At 40.9% G+C, this 16,715-nt stretch overlaps 1 protein-coding gene across 1 annotated transcript in view; it reads right to left on the bottom strand.

The window, feature by feature from the left end:
- CHD9 (chromodomain helicase DNA binding protein 9) overlaps positions 1 to 16,715 on the bottom strand; it is a 2,842,495-nt gene that overhangs the window by 712,984 nt on the left and 2,112,796 nt on the right. Inside the window, exon 28 of the mRNA XM_044082017.1 lies at positions 3,508 to 3,556. Coding sequence (XP_043937952.1) covers positions 3,508 to 3,556 — 49 coding nt within the window. The remainder of the gene's footprint in view (positions 1 to 3,507; positions 3,557 to 16,715) is intronic.

The following is a 16,715-nucleotide window of genomic DNA, read 5'->3' as shown; positions in this document are numbered from 1 at the left end:
TTACACAATGATGCCTGATCAGGAATGTATCTACCCTCCCTATAGTAACAAAAGTTGAATGCTATGATAAATCAAGTGCAGGCACAATCTGCTAGTTTGCAAATAACCACCTTTTGTTTGATGCAAGGAAAATGAGTGACATTAAGACAACTGAAGAACACTGGACCCACTGACGATTCTATGTACTTGTCAAAAAATAAAGTAAGTATAATTTGACAGCTTTAGCTGACTGACTTATCAGCAACTTAGCAAAACAACATAACATGATGCATTGGGCAGATGTACCTCATGGATCTCACCTACTTTTTTATTACTCCGTATGTAAGAAGATTAACCACAATTGTCTTCATCACTAAAACATGCTAAGGTGGAGGGGGATTAAGCGAGTGTCAACCCCCTTACAAAATCAACAGTAAAATATTTATCATCGACCTACCTAGTGTACTTACATCAATGCTGGCCCACACACACACATAAATGGCACACCTAAGTGTGAGGCTGCTCTTGTGAGACCCTTCTGGAATGGCATTTATGCCAGGTCCAGTGTGCTTCACAATCACCATTTAATGTACTCCCAGTACTAACCTAGTGTCTTACCTTATATTTTAGACAGGTACAAAGCCTAAACCATAGGCTTGTCAAATCAACAGACTAGCTTTCTTCTAAAAATGTTAAAAGTAGTACCTTTGTTCTAATCACATATCCATATTATGATCTCTAAAACTAAGATACTGTCCAAGAAGACCTCAACAAGACTCTCAAGTTACAAGAACTCTGGTAAAAGGATGTTCAAAAAAGATCATCAAGGGGAGAGTCTAGCAGTGTATCACGAGGTTAGACATACACTTTAGCCACTCTGTCAAGTACAATGGATAAAAGATTATCTTTACGAAAAAGTGTGTTTTTCAGCATGATTTGGCAGTAAAAGTACAGCAGATTACAGCCTTCAGAATGATGGCTTCAGGTTTGAGGAGAAACGAAAAGGGGACCTTTTTCTGAGATGCAAATGGAGTGTGGGGAGTAACTCCTTGATGACGAGTCTCAACCCAGTGAAATCATCAATCAGGATTTGAAGAGTAATGCATTAATGACGAGTCTCAACCCAGTGAAATCATCAATCAGGATTTGAAGAGTAATGCATTAATGACGAGTCTCAACCCAGTGAAATCATCAATAAGGATTTGAAGAGTAATGCCTTTATGATGAGTCTAAACCAGTGAAGCCATCAATCAGGAGTGTGAGGAGCAATGCCTTCATGATGAGTCTCAACCCAGTGAAGCCATAAGAGTGTGAGGAGTAATGCCTTTATGATGAGTCTAAACCAGTGAAGCCATCAATTAGTATTTGAGGAGTAATGCCTTTATGATGAGTCTATACCAGTGAAGCCATCAATCAGGAGTGTGAGGAGCAATGCCTTAATGACGAGTCTCAACCCAGTGAAGTCATCAATTAGTATTTGAGGAGTAATGCCTTCATGACAAATCTCAACCTAGTGAAGTCATCAATCAGTGAAAGTGAATAAATGCCCTGGAGGCAAGTCAGGCAACAGACAAAAAGTTGTTTCTGGACATTTTAGGTTAAGCAGCTTGAGTTATCTGGGAATTATTCTAGGGAGATCCTTAAACACCTATGCTAAGCCATGATGCCATTAAATCAAAGAGTGGTGGATGTATTAAACAAGTCCATAAAAGCCAATTAGTCAAACAGTCTACAGTGAACACAGGAGGGGCATGCTGCAAAAGAAAGCAAGGAGGAGAAGCATGCCTTGGATTTTAAGAGGAACGGTAAAAGTGGATTTGACCATCTAGATTTTGTGAAAACCATGACAGCACTTTGGACTGGATTCCCTCTGGCTAGTGAAAAGGCCTGCAGACTGCCACCAATGGCTGATAAAGCCTGTGGCTGACTGACAACAATCTTGCTCACATTTGTGAACTGGTATGTGAAGGAGCAACGTAGGTGACCACAGAAGGCAACAGTTGCTGGAAGACCTGTGTTTGTTAACCATGATTTTTTGGAGACTGACTAGAGAGGGTCAGAGATGTACATACATGTGTGTGTGTGTGTGTATAATATACGTACATACATAAATGTACACACATACACAAACACTCCCCAAAAATCAAATTAACTGAAAAATGTTACCAAACATGCAACTCAACAAAAACATAAAAACAAGTGTTTTTTCAAGGTGCAAGAATCTCTTGCATCCCCCACAACCCTACTCACACAAATATACCAACTCCAACACTGCACAATACCAGAGAAAGAGGGAAATTAGCCTATGGTATTCAGTAATCTCACAATAATACTGGTCTCCCACTTATTCTTTTTGACATGCATTCCATTCAAGGAGTTTACTCATCATAGAAAGGATTAGAAAGGAATGTCATTCTACCACATATGGAGTTTCCATATATACATACACACACGCAGACATCCAGACCCAGACACAGATACACATCTGTACTATTGTTATTCTTATTCAGACTGGCTGCTAAAACTATAAGGTACATGGCTTCAGTACGAGACTTATATTTAGTCTGCAGCTGCAAGAGATTTTTTTTTTTTTTTACACCTTTAAAGCTGTCAATGCACAACTTAGGAATGCACAGGACTGACTATGATATGATGGAGCTTATGGTTATTTATTTTTGCTGCCGCTTAACTCAACTGAGTGATGTTTTTCCATTTCTTAGTTGTTTCTTGATGATGTACTCAAGGGACTAGTGAAGCACCTTGTAATAGTGTGTTCTTGATTTTCAAGTATGATGGGCCAATATGAAAATACTGTTGTGCCATAATAGTGCTATGCAAACATTTAGCAAATACAATCCAGATTTTGTGTGTGTGCGCTGAAACCAGCTTCCTTATCAATAAAGGTTGATTTTTGATTGAGAGTTCACAGGACTTGATGGTGGAAACTGCCTTGAAAATGAAAGAGAGAAACCAAGCAAAATCAGAAGTAAACTATTCATTTTTGACAAGCCATTCTCTATTACCAATAAACGCTACTCAGCAATGTAAAAAAAAAGTGATGCAGTAAAAGCTCTGTTACTCTACAAATACACCCAAAGACCACCCAACTCACACACTCACACACACACACACACACACACACACACACACACACACACACACACACACACACACACACAAAATACAAGCATGTACTCAAGTCAGCCAAGTCTCAACAGTGTCTTGCCTTATGAAAAATCCTGACTCTCTTGTTTTTCAGCAGGTTTTATCATCTTGAGCATGACAGAATAAATAAAGTTTACCTGGGACTATAACTTTAAGAATGGAGTAATAACAAAGTGATAGAAACTGTCAGTAGGTCTCGGCCTGAAAAGAAACCAACTGCATTTGGATGCATGAAATATTAGCAATGAAGTGAACAAGATAAGTATTAAACTAGTTAAAAAAAAAATCATCCACTACATTTAATTTCGGTGTAATCCAGTTAATTAACATAAATGGTAAACAGAATAAAAAACAAATATTTACCTGCAATGCCATCAGCAATGATGAGCTCTCCAGGTGATGAAGCATCGTCCTTAAAGCAAAACGTTACAAAATTAGAACTGCTTTAATGGATACAGACATATGAAAAACATTCACTGAAAAGGATGAATTTCAATTTTGAAACAACAGTGCCATTTCATGCAAAATAATGTTACAAATCACAAATGCATAGGCAGCAGGGCACACTGTCTCAAGGCAATGGGAATGTGAAAGTACCATATTATTAAAACAATGACTTGGAAATGCCACTCTTCTTCAAAATACTGAAGAATGCCACAAGGCACCATGTTTTTGATTAGTTATGTAGCTAATAGCTCAAATCTTAAGAGATTAATTCAATCAGAAACAGAGCATGACCACTCCTAATTCTCCACAAGTGATGCCGTAAAATACTCTACTTTTCCATTTTTATTTCACATATCAAGGTTATTTAACTCATCTCATATGAAACTACTTCACCTGAGCCCCTCTACAAGAATAGCAGAAAACATTCACTATCCACAAAGAAAAAGAAAACAAAAATCTATGTGTAAAAAAGTGCTTTGGGTATACAAATTTTCTTAGATTCTTTACTTATGACTGATCTGCATCTGAGACATTAAAAGACCAAAAGCTCCTTGCCTACCATACCTAAATTTACATCATCCAAATCTGGAAGATGTTGCTGGGTTCTGCTCATCTTTCTTCTTCCAGACTTAAGCATTTATCTTTTTTCCTGTGAAACTGTACATCACAACCCTTAAAATAGTTCTCAACTTCTTCAGAGTATTCCTTCAACTAGGAGACATCATTCCGTCTCATCTTCCTGTGTTCCAAGTTACGCATCTTTAACTCTTACAGGTTCATATTAGGCTAACGACCACTAGGGCCTTTATAAGCTTAGCTGTGTAACCCAAATGTATCCCATAAATTACTGTACTTTAGAGTTTACTCTAAAGGTACATGTTAGGTAGGGCATGATTTAATTGTTGCATCCGTCCATCAGAGACATAGGTGCCAGACCGGAGATGAAATTTTACAGTTGCTATCCAATGAACCAGGTTATGCTTGAAAAGAGTTAGGGAAGGGTTCTGTCTCACATGGCTTGGAAGTCTACTTCGGAGAATGAAAATTCTGTGGTACATACAAACCTGTCCCTCCAAAATGTCTCATCTATGTTGTAACCAAAGCTTAGATCTCATAGTTATGATAAAGTACAGTTGTGTACCTACCATAAATGTAGATGTTCGAGTGTATTCACTGTTGCAGTCATTACACTTGGGTTATCCTGCTGGCAGGCTACCTGCAGTCGGCCTGAATTCCAAAGTCTTGGTCTGGCGTTGGTTGCTGTCTCCTCTTCCCTGACGTCAGTGCGCCAGGGGTATAAAAGATGCAGCCGACGCCATTTTCTTCAGTTTTTCTTGCCCCAGATGTCAGGTGCCCCCAAATTGGTAGACTAAAAATTTGCCAATAAGTATGCATGCAATAACTTAAACATTTCCTTCATCTACAAGCAAATACACCACATAGGTTGTATAGGACAGAGAAGTACAGATAAGTCCCAGCAAAGAAAAAGGGGGATGGTGGGTGGGTAACCTGGACTGCAACAGTGAATACACTCGAACATCTACATTTATAGGTTCATAGGTTGGTACTGGGCTATCTGCCCGAAGGCATATATTAGCCCAGCCACGTTGTGCAGTATTCACCTCCCCTTTAGTAGTTCCCTAGACCCTTGCACTAGCAGCTAGTACCCTTGGCCCCTATCTAGTAGTGCTGTTGGTGTGATCCCCGGTGTGAACTTTCTGTTACCCATCCACTCATCAAGGTTCCTCTTGAAGAGTGATAGTGAGGGGCTCTGTCTTATGTAGATCGGGACCCTGTTCCATAGTAAGGGAAGTCTCTGCGAAGGGAATCTATCCCTCCAGCATGTTCTATTCATTGTTGTGTTGAGGTTTATATCCCTAGAGCGTGTAGCTCGAGTAGATTTGGTTTTGCTAAGATGGGGCATGTTTAACAATTCTGGGTTGGACATGGCTCTATACATTAGACAGAGATCACCTCTGAGAAGGCAGTATGCAACAGAGAACAGTTTTAGCTTTTTCAATCGTGTTGCATAGGGCAACTGTTTGAGGCCAGTAATCCTCTTGGTTAGGTACCTCTGTGGTCTCTCCAGCTGCTGGAGATGTCTAGCCAGGTACATTCCAATTGGTGCATGGTAGGTACACAACTGTACTATGTTCATCGTGTTTCACTGTTGCAGTCATTACACTTGGGATGAATCCCAAAGCTGAGGTGGGGTGGCTGGCTCTAAATAGGATTAGGAGAGGCTATAAGGCCCTGCAAAACTGCAGTGGCAAAGCCTGCTCTGGATTTAGAGTAGAGAAGTAAATGGTAGTGCTTGGTGAAAGTGTGCACTGAACTCCAAGTTGCAGCCTCTAAAATGTCTTTGGTTGGTACCCCTCTGAGGAAGGCTGCTGAAGTGGCTGTTGCTCTGGTAGAATGTGGCCTAATGCCCTTAGGAATTGATTTGCCATGTTGTGAATAACAGAGTCGGAATGCAGTGGCCTATCCATTTCGAAATAGTCTGCTTTGAGATAGGCTTTCCTTGTGATCCTGCAGCATATGCCACTAAAAGTTGTTCAGTCTTTCTGAAAGCTTTAGTTCTGTCCAAGTAGAAGCGTAGCTGTCTGTGCATGTCCAAAGAATGCAGGAGTCTCTCACCCTTATTCTGTGGGTTTGGATAAAAAGTAGGCAAATGAATGGTTTGGTTAAGGGCCACACTGGACACTATCTTAGGCATAAATGTCGGGTTAGTCCTCAGAGAAACCCTGTCTGGATGGAAAATGATAAAAGGTTCCACAGCCATGAAAGCCTGTAACTCTTGAGACTCGTCTTGCAGAAGTTATTGCTAGGAGCAGAGCTGTTTTCCAAGATAAGAACTTCATTTCTGCTGTACTGGCTGGCTCAAAAGGTGGCAGTGTGAGTTTTTCCAAGACATAATTGAGGTCCCATGCAGGTACTGGTGCTCTCCTAGGAGGTCTTATGTTTTTGGCACCTCTGAGGTGCTGCCTTAGCAATGGATGAGAAAAAATAGGTTGTTCCGTATTGCAATGAGCTGAAATAGCAGAGGCATGGATTTTAACTGATGAGAAGGATATGCCTTTGTCCAGCATCTCAGTTAGGTATTGTAAAATCTGAGGAATATTTGGTACAAGCGTGTCAATTCCTTGTGCTTGGTTCCAAGCACAGAATCTCTTCCATTTTGCTGCATAAGATTTTCTGGTACTTGGCCTCCAAAATAACATCCATCACTGTTTTCCAAGATAAGAACTTTATTTCTGCTGTACTGGCTGGCTCAAAAGGCGGCGAGTTTTTCCAAGACATAATTGAGGTCCCATGCAGGTACTGGTGCTCTCCTAGGAGGTCTTATGTTTTTGGCCCCTCTGAGGTACTGCCTTAGCAATGGACGAGAAAAAATAGGTTGTTCCGTATTGCAATGAGCTGAAATGGCAGAGGCATGGATTTTAACTGATGAGAAGGATAGGCCTTTGTCCAGCATCTCAGTTAGGTATTGTAAAATCTAAGGAATATTTGGTACAAGCGTGTCAATTCCTTGTGCCTGGTTCCAAGCACAGAATCTCTTCCATTTTGCTGCATAAGATTTTCTGGTACTTGGCCTCCAAAATAACATCCATCACTGCTTTAGAGAGAGGTGTGTTCTGAATGGCTACATTATTCACCATGCTGCCAGATTTAGGGTCCTGAGTTGGCTGTGCAGGATCTGATTGTTTCGTTGGGTCAGTAAGTGAGGAATTAAGGGCAATGTCCAGGCTGGACCTTGAGACAAGCTCTTTAAGATTGGGTACTAGTGCTGGTGGGGCCAGTGTGGGGCAATCAGAATAATTTTTGTCTTGTCTTGTCTTCTGACCTTTAGGAGTACCTTGGGAAGGAGAGGCAGAGGAGGAAAGGTATATACTGTTAGGGTTTTTTAGCTGAATGATAGAGCATCCCCTTTCCATGCTTGCTTGTGATAAGTCCTTGTGCAGAATCTCTGTAGTTGGCAGTTGTGAGGGGGAGGCAAAAAGATCTATGTCTGGGCATCCCCATTTCTTTATCATGCTGAAGACTTGTGGATCCAGTTTCCACTCGTGGGGATCCATAATGTTTCTGCTTAGTTCGTCTGCCAGAGTATTTTTCTTTCCTGGCAGGAATTGTGCTTGCAAATGTACTTGATAAGTCAATGCTGTGTCCCACAAAGTCATGGCTTGTCTGCAGAGGGGGTAGGAATGCGTGCCTCCCTGCTTGTTTATATACCACATGACTGTAGTATTGTCTGTCCTTATCAGTAGTTGTCCTGGATGAAGAAGGTCCCTGAAAGCTGTCAGGGCATTCTGAACAGCTAGCATCTCTTTTTGATTGATATGAAGATGCATTTGGCTTGAGGGCCAAGTGCCCTGAATACATTTTCCTGCCATGTGGGCCCCCCAGCATAATCTGAAGCATCTGTTGTTATCGACTGCCTGGCTGTGGGTAGGCTGAATGGCTGTCCCTTGTTGAGGTGAGAGGACTGTGCCCACCATCAGAACTCCTGTTGAAGGCAAGGAATGAGGGTAATCAATGTTTCCAGGCTGTGGAATGAGGGTAATCAATGTTTCCAGGCTGTGGAATGAGGGTAATCAATGTTTCCAGGCTGTGGAATGAGGGTAATCAATGTTTCAAGGCTGTGGAATGAGGGTAATCAATGTTTCCAGGCTGTGGAATGAGGGTAATCAATGTTTCCAGGCTGTGGAATGAGGGTAATCAATGTTTCCAGGCTGTGGCAATGCTGAGTCCAAACACTTTTTAGATACCATTGTAGTTTCCTCATATGCAGTCTGGCATATGGAATTAGCAGAATGCAGGATGCCATGAAGCCCAAAGCCTGCAGAATGTTTCTTGCAGATAACTGGGTCTTTGTTACCAACATTGTGAAGTAAGAAGTCAGTTGCCTTTGTTTGCCTGGCATGAGATAAGCCATCTGGGCAGTTGTATTTAAGCTTGCACCCAGGAATATTATCTCTTGAGAGGGTACTAATGTTGATTTCTTTTCGTTTACTGTGTACCCTGGGCAAATCAATAACCTTTTTACAAACGCCAGGTGCTCTAGTAGAATGTCCTTGTTCTCTGCTTGAATAAGGCAATCATCTAAGTAAGGATATATTTGAATTCCTCTTTGTCTGCAATATGCAATTTACTGGTGCCAGGCATTTTGTGAAAACTCTGGGCGCAGTAGATAAGCCAAAGGGCAGTGCAGAGAATTGGTAGTGCATTGAGCCAGCTATGAATCTGGTGTATCTTCTGCAAGATTGTCTGATTGGTACATGCAGGTATGCCTCCTTTAGGTCCACAGTTGAAAGCCAAGCCTTCTTGCCCAGCATGGGCAGAAGCTGCTGCAAAGTTAACATTTTGAATTTTGGAATGTCCAGAAATGTATTGGTCTCCAGGCTTTGTCCTTTCGGGGTACCAAAAAAAGTCTTGAGTAAAATCCTTATCCCTGCTCTTGCTGTGGTACTCGCTGAGTGGCCCTCATGTCCATGAGGGATGAAACTTGTTTTTGTGCCTCTGCCCGTTGATTGTGTGGCAGGCCTGGCATACCTTTTGCCCTTGGCAGTGTGTGAAAGTGGAACCTGTAGCCCTGGAACACTATATTCAAGACCCATTTGTCCTGTGTGATCTTGTGCCAGTTTTGAGAAAAAAGTGCTAGTTTTCTCCCTAAGGGGGCTGCCAAAAGATAAGTGTTTGGTGCTGGCAGAGGGAAGTCATTGGGACTGTTTCCTGTATGGCTGTGATTTGTCTTCTCTGCTTTTGGAGGTAGAAGCGCCCCACTGTTTAGACCTATATGAGACCTGTGGCTGGGATCTGCCTCTAGGGCGTCTGTATCTGCCTCTTTGTGGTCTGACACTGGAAAGGACCAATTCTTTGTAGGCCAGTTCCTGCTAAATCTGGGTGGCTGTACCTGTAAGAAATCCTTTACTGTTTGCATAGATTTCGCTTTGCCCTCCATTTTCTTCAACATCTCCTCTGCTTTAACACCAAACAAGAACCAAAAAATAAAAACACTAGCTGGTATGCAACTGTTACAAATGACTGCACAGCTCGAACAGAGAATATGAGTGAAGATGCAAGGTGAATATTTCAGACAAGTTAGAGGTGTGGCCATGGGAGCATCATGTGCTCCCGTTTTTGCCAACCTTGTCATGTTAGAATGGGAAACGGAATTTCTCTTTAAAAGCAAATTTTATCCAAATATAGCATATTACACCCGATATTTGGATGATTTGTTTATTTTATGGAAGGGACCTAAGGAAATGATTAACTCCTTTATAGAATACATTAATGGCACCACTTACTTTTTTAAAATTCACTCACAACATCAGTGAGAGTGGTACCGTTTATTTAGACACTTATATTAGTCATTCAGAAAGGGAGTTCACATCTGAAATATATAGGAAGAAAAATTTCTCAAATGATTATATAGAATTCAATAGTTACCACCCCCCTCATGTCTTTAAAAATGTCTTTAAGGGGCAATGTATTAGGGCAGCCCGCATGTCATCAACTAGAGAAGTTATGAATACCGAAATTGAACAAATAAGTAATATGTTCAGGATGCGAGGCTACCGTTCAGCCCTATTGTCATATGTAGCAAATTACGTTAAAAAAGAATGGGGCAAAAAACATTTACCCTTATTGGGTAAGCCATTAATGGATACAAAAAATAATAATAATATAAAGGAGCTACATACGACAGATGTTTTTAGCAACTGTGTTTGTGTGTTGATGTACACACCACATACACATTATATTAGAAATATATTAAGACAGCATTGGAATTTGATTACGGTAAATGATGACACGGCTTTGATTTTAGGAAGATATCCCTGTTTTGTATACAAGACCGCACCCAATATTAAAAAATTATTAGAGAAAGCGTCTAACTCTAATGCTACACACATTATAAAGAAAGTGTTGGGAACAAAAAGATGTGGGTCTTGCAAACAATGTTATGCCATCAATGAGGTGGACAGTATCAAGTTAGGAGATATTACTAGGACTTTAGTTAAATGCAAAGCAGGCAATTGCAGTACCAAACAAGTTGTATACATCGCTACGTGTAATGCCTGCAGTGCATTTTATATAGGTAAGACAGAGACACATTTCAGGAAACAAATTTATGAGCATGCTTACAAGATTAAAGTTAAAGACAAAAATAATGCACTTTACAAACATATTTCCATGCATGATGATTCACACTTTTTTAAATTTGTGATTATAGCTCAGGTTGAAATAATGGCTTATGGGGGAAATTGGAAAGCACTATTAGCCATGAAAGAGAGCAAATGGCAGATATTGACAGATGCCATCAGATCACCTTGCATCAATGAATTTATTAGCATTAAGCCATTTTTCATTATGTCATAGTTTTTGTTTCATATTAGATAGAGTAACATATTAATTTATCAATTTATTTTTTGTAAATATTTAATATTTTATAGTATTATAAGATTGTTATTAAGGAATTTTTAACATTTATAAGAACATTATGTATATTAATTCATAAACATTAGAGTATCGTAGATTACATGGAGTATTGTAGTAAAGCACTATTTTTTAATTTGTTTATGAATTTATTGAGCCAATGTCTCTTTAAAAGTTTTTTCTCATTGCATTTTTTGGCGCCAAAAATTGTATTTAAATGATGGTGGGAAGTGGTTCATCTGGTTCTGATGAAATCTGTAACACAGATGAAAGCGCTTAACCGGATTTTAACTTTTTTGTGTGGATTTTAAATAAATCATCCTTCTGAGCTACTCGTGTGGACTGCATCTTCACTCATATTCTCTGTTCGAGCTGTGCAGTCAATTGTAACAGTCGCATACCAGCTAGTGTTTTTATTTTTTGGTTCTTGTATCGTTTGGGTTTTTAACACCAAACAAAGCATCATGCTGTAATGGAGCATCTAGTAATTTTGCCTTAACATAATCAGGCAGAATCTGTTCCTTTAACCAAGCATGCCTCCTAATGACAGAACCCGTAACTGCGGCCCTGCAAGAGGCCTCTAGAGAATCAAAACCACATTGCAATGTATGCTTTCCCACCTGTTCAGTTGCATGCAATAAATCCTGCATTTCCTTATTTTCTGCACAATCAGAATTTGCCAACGTTTTCTGTTTTAGCAGTGACATTAAGTATTGCTGATATTTAAGCATATGAAATTGACAATTTAAAGCCTGCACAGCCAAAGTAGCAGAAGTGTAAACTCCCCCCCCCCCATCTGTCTAGTGCCCTAGAATCCCTGTCAGAGGGGAAGAAGGTTTTTTGCAGTAGAAGCCTTGACCCCTTTGGGACCCTGAGAAATAGTTTCTGGATCAGCAGCACGGTTTTTATAAAGAAATTTATGTGAGTCTGGAACCCTGTAGTATCTGTCTGGTTTAACAGGGCAGGGTGTAAAGAGTCAGGAGAAAGGGCGGACTCTGAAAATACATCATCTACAATGTCTAACACAGGGGGAATAGCAAGCAGCCTGTGCTGAGGCAGTAAGATAAAATCTTTAAGCCTTTTCTTTGATTCTGAATAGTCTTGGCTCTCCCAGTGGAAGTACTCCCTCATGGTATGCAGGGTTTCCCCAAAAGAAAAATCCTCAGGAGGAGAGGCTGAAGGAAAAGATTCTTCAGCATCAGAATCCTCATTGGGAGGAAGAGAGTATTCCTGCTCAGAAAAGGAGTCAGAGGAAATGGTAACCTGATCTGAATATTCATATTCTGTCTCTTGCCTAGGCCTCTTATCAGGAGGGGGATGGGTACCTCTGATCAAGGTAATTAGGTCTTCGGCCATTTTGAGCATCTGTTTTTTAGGCATGGAAGTCTGTCCAGGAGAATGCTGTACTTGTTTCTTTGTCTTTAGAGCTGCTTTAGTCTTTGCTTTGGAAGCTGAGGTAGGCTTTACTTATAACTGTGTCGGTCTGAAAACACCCTCAGAAGCCGATGCCTGCTCAGCAGCTCTGAACCCATTTGAGGGAATAGTTTCCGAGTGTCCAATATCTTGAGTATCCAAAGGCCTAGCTGGCTCCACATGGGAATCGGCAGCAGCCTGTGGCTCTGAGGTAGCGGGCGTTAGGGGCTGTGAAAGCGCCTCACTGAGAACCGGCGAACCAGCTTCATCGTCGGTTTTGGACCTCGGATGCCTGTCCTTTTCCTTGCGCTTTTTATAAACTCCGGTCGTCAGTTGTTCCGACGGCATTATATAATTGAATCTTCAGCCAAAGTAATGAAAGGCAAAATCGTACTGACGCTTAATAGTGCGTTGGTTAAATCTAGCGCAAAACTGACAGCTAGCAATGTTGTGATCAGGGCCTAGGCAAGGAATACAGTAAGAATGAAAATCCTTATGAGGTATTTGCTTCCCACAAGAAATACAATTAACTTTTTCTGACATCGGTCTGGAGCAAGAAAAAAGTTTCCCCAACGGGGTACTTAGCTTTAATGAAGACTTCGGATCTGAAATTCGATTTTGAAAATCTCATGAGTCGGCCGGCCAGCACTTGCGACTGCTTTTGCTTCGGGCACCGCGCAGCAAGAAAGACTGAAGAAAATGGCGTCGGCTGCATCTTTTATACCCCTGGCGCACTGACGTCAGGGAAGAGGCGACAGCAACCGACGCCGGACCAAGACTTTGGAATTCAGGCCAACTGTGGGTAGCCTGCCAGCAGGATAACCCAAGTGTAATGACTGCAACAGTGAAACACGATGAACATTGTATGTTCTACAGATATGCAAAAGGTCCTTCAGAGCAGGATCCAAAGACAACCTCTCAGCAGGCCACAGGAAACACAGTACAGAGACAGGGTTTTGAGGTGATCTGTATAGGACATCTTGTTTATACCCTATATTCCTTTTGTGAGGAACCTCTGTGGATGTTCCAGTTGTTGCATGTGCCTGGGAGCATTATACTGAATGATGGGTCTAATGAGAGATAGGACCGGCTCCCTGCTGATAGTTGGAGGGGTTATGTTAGACAGTATTTCCTGGGAGGTGGCTGTGAGTGTGTGGAGATTAAAGTTGGAGCTGTATTTGTCAGCCATCAGATTTGCTATATCTAACAGCTCTGTGAATGTGGCTCCATTTACAACCAGCTTGATTCACTGTTGTGTGTTGCCTTTGAGGTTTCTGGCGTAACTAATGAAGGCTGTCCTTGGCTTGGGAAACTATGTTTACCTCAAATTGGATTTCTTGGACTTAATCAGATCTCTTTGTTGTCTATTTAGTTTGATGAGAGTTTCTATCTTTTTGGGCGTTACTATTCCTAATTTCAGCTATAACTTTTTTTTCTTTTGTTGTATAAACTGTTTAAATTTGGATTCTACCAGGATGGCTTGTTCTTGGAGTTAGCTTTGGGTTTACTTCTGGTAGGTACAGCAGTCTCTATGCTACCACTGACATGGCTGTACAGAATTTCTGTGAAGAATTTCCCCATGGGCGTCTGTGTTACCTAAGCTCAAATGGGCTTGGAACTTTGAGAGGTTATCACTTAATAAAAGGCAGTCTTCCTTAGAATAGTTCCTAGCTGTTACTGGGTTTACAGCAGTTACAGAACTGATTTTAATTTTAAAGGAGATTACCACAGAGGATGGAAAATTAGGTGGGATGTATCATTCTCACATATTTGTGATTATCAGGTCTAATATGTACGCACCTCTAGTGGGCATATGCACTATCTAATCTAGAGTCTACGCTTAAAATGTGAACGATGATTTACTGAACCCATGTAAGCGAAAGCTTACAATCTTGAACACTTAGAACAGCAATTTTTTTCCCAAGGGGAAAAAAATCGCTGTTTCAAAAAAAAAGGAAGAAAATTTAAAACATTGCATAAAGTGGGGGGCTATGCCTCCACCCCCCTACTTAAATATACCAACTCTGAGATCGCACTACAGTCACGAAAATGGCAAAGTAACGGAAGCGGCCAAGCGATTTCTTTCCCAGGGAAAGAATTTGCTTATATGCCATTTCACTATTTTGCCTTTTCGTGCTTTCAAGTTCGATCAAGACGCATTCAAAAGAATGAGTCTTCGATCATTTAATAGGAAGCACTAATCTAGGGTGTTTGCATTTATAAAGTCCAGGAATCTCAGTGCCTGCAAACAGGGGTAATTAAAGTCCCCCATAAGTATGGTATTTGGCTGAATGGTGAGCGTCTCCACTAGGTCTAAGTATGAGCTATAGATTTCCTGGGACACAGAGGGTGAGCTGTGACTTGCTAGGATAGGGTAAGGGACTTTGTCTATGGTAATCTGTATGAGAAGAAACTCTAGTATGTCATACTGTTTAACCATCCTAGAGGTATACTTGTTACTGGCGTACAGTGACACACCCACACACATTTAGCCCCTGACGGTGCTAGTCTAAATGTGTGGAAGGCACCAAAGTCTTGCACTGCTGGGGTACTCTCCGAGGCTTACAGTGCAATGAAAAAGTATTTGCCACCTTCCTGATTTCTTATTTTTTTGCATGTTTGTCACACTTAAATGTTTCAGATCATTAAACAAATGTAAATATTAGACAAAGATAACCCAAGTAAACACAAAATGCAGTTAAGTGATGATTTTATCTATTAAGCAAAAAAATATCCAAAATTACATGGCCCTATGTGAAAAAGTAATTGCCCCCTAAACCTAATAACTGGTTGTGCCACCCTTAGCAGCAACAACTGCAATCAAGCATTTGCGATAACTAGCAATGAGTCTTTCACATCTCTGTTGAGGAATTTTGGCCCATTCTTCTTTGCAGAATTGTTTTAATTCAGCCATACTGGAGGGTTTCTGAGCAGGAACTGCCTTTTTAAGGTCATGCCACAACATCTCAACTGGATTCAAGTCCGGACTTTGACTAGGCCCCTCTAAAACCTTCATTTTGTTTTTTTTAAGCCATTCAGAGGTGGACTTGCTGGTGTGTTTTAGATCACTGTCCTGCTGCAGAACCCAAATGCACTTCAGCTTGAGGTCACAAACTGATGGCCGGACATTCTCCTTCAGGATTTTTTGGTAGAGAGCAGAATTCCTAGTTCCATCAATCACAGTAAGTCGTCCAGGTCCAGAAGCAGCAAAGCAGCCCCAGACCATCACACTACCACCACCATGTTTGACTGCTGGCATGATGTTCTTTTTCTGAAATGCTGTATTACTTTTACGCCAGATGTAACGGGACGCACACCTCCCAAAAAGTTCAACTTTTGTTTACCCAGTCCACAGAATATTTTCCCAAAAGTCTTCGGGATCATCAAGATATTTTTTGGCAAAAGTCAGACGAGCCTTTATGTTCTTTTTCGTCAGCAGTGCATGTCATTTTTGCCCAGTCTCTTTTTTATGGTTGAGTCATGAACACTGACCTTAACTGAGGCAAGTGAGGCCTGCAGTTCTTTAGATGCTGCTCTGGATTCTTTTGTAACCTCTTGGATGAGTCGTTGCTGCGCTCTTGGGGTAATTTTAGTAGGCCTGCCACTCCTGGGAAGGTTCACCACTGTTCCATGTTTTCTCCATTTGTGGATAATGCCTCTCAACGTGGTTTGCTGGAGTCCCAAAGCTTTAGAAATGGCATTATAACCTTTTCCAGACTGATAGATGTCAATTACTTTGTTTCTCATCTGTTCCTGAATTTCTTTGGATTGTGGCATGATGTCTTCCTTTTTGGGATCTTTTGGCCTACTTCACTGTCTGACAGGCACTATTTAAGTGCTCTCTTGATTCAACAGGTCTTGCAGTAATCAGACCTAGGTGTGGCTAGTGAAATTGAACTCCGCTTTCTCAAAAATGTGATTAACCACAGTTACTTCATGATTTAACAAGGGGGGCAATTACTTTTATACATAGGACTGTGTAGGTTTGGACAGTTTTTGTCCCCCTTAATAAATAAAATCATCACTTAAAAACTGCATTTTGTGTTTACTTGGGTTATCTTTGTCTAATACTTAAATTTGTTTGCTGATCTGAAACATTTATTAAGTGCAACAAAGATGCACAAAAATAAGAAATCCGGAGGGGGCAAATACTTTTTCATTGCACTGTATGTAGTTTCTCAGGCAATGTTAGTACCATTTCAGACACCCTTCTTTGGACACCATTACCTGCTTTACAACCCACCAAAACCAAAAGAGATGCATTAAATCTCAGTGTT

The sequence above is a fragment of the Protopterus annectens genome, chromosome 8.part1, assembly GCF_019279795.1.
Source record: "Protopterus annectens isolate FY-2018-M chromosome 8.part1, PAN1.0, whole genome shotgun sequence".
Classification (NCBI taxonomy): domain Eukaryota; kingdom Metazoa; phylum Chordata; order Ceratodontiformes; family Protopteridae; genus Protopterus; species Protopterus annectens.
The sequence above is the reverse complement of the archived record's forward strand: the minus strand, read 5'-3'. Positions and strand labels throughout refer to the sequence as shown.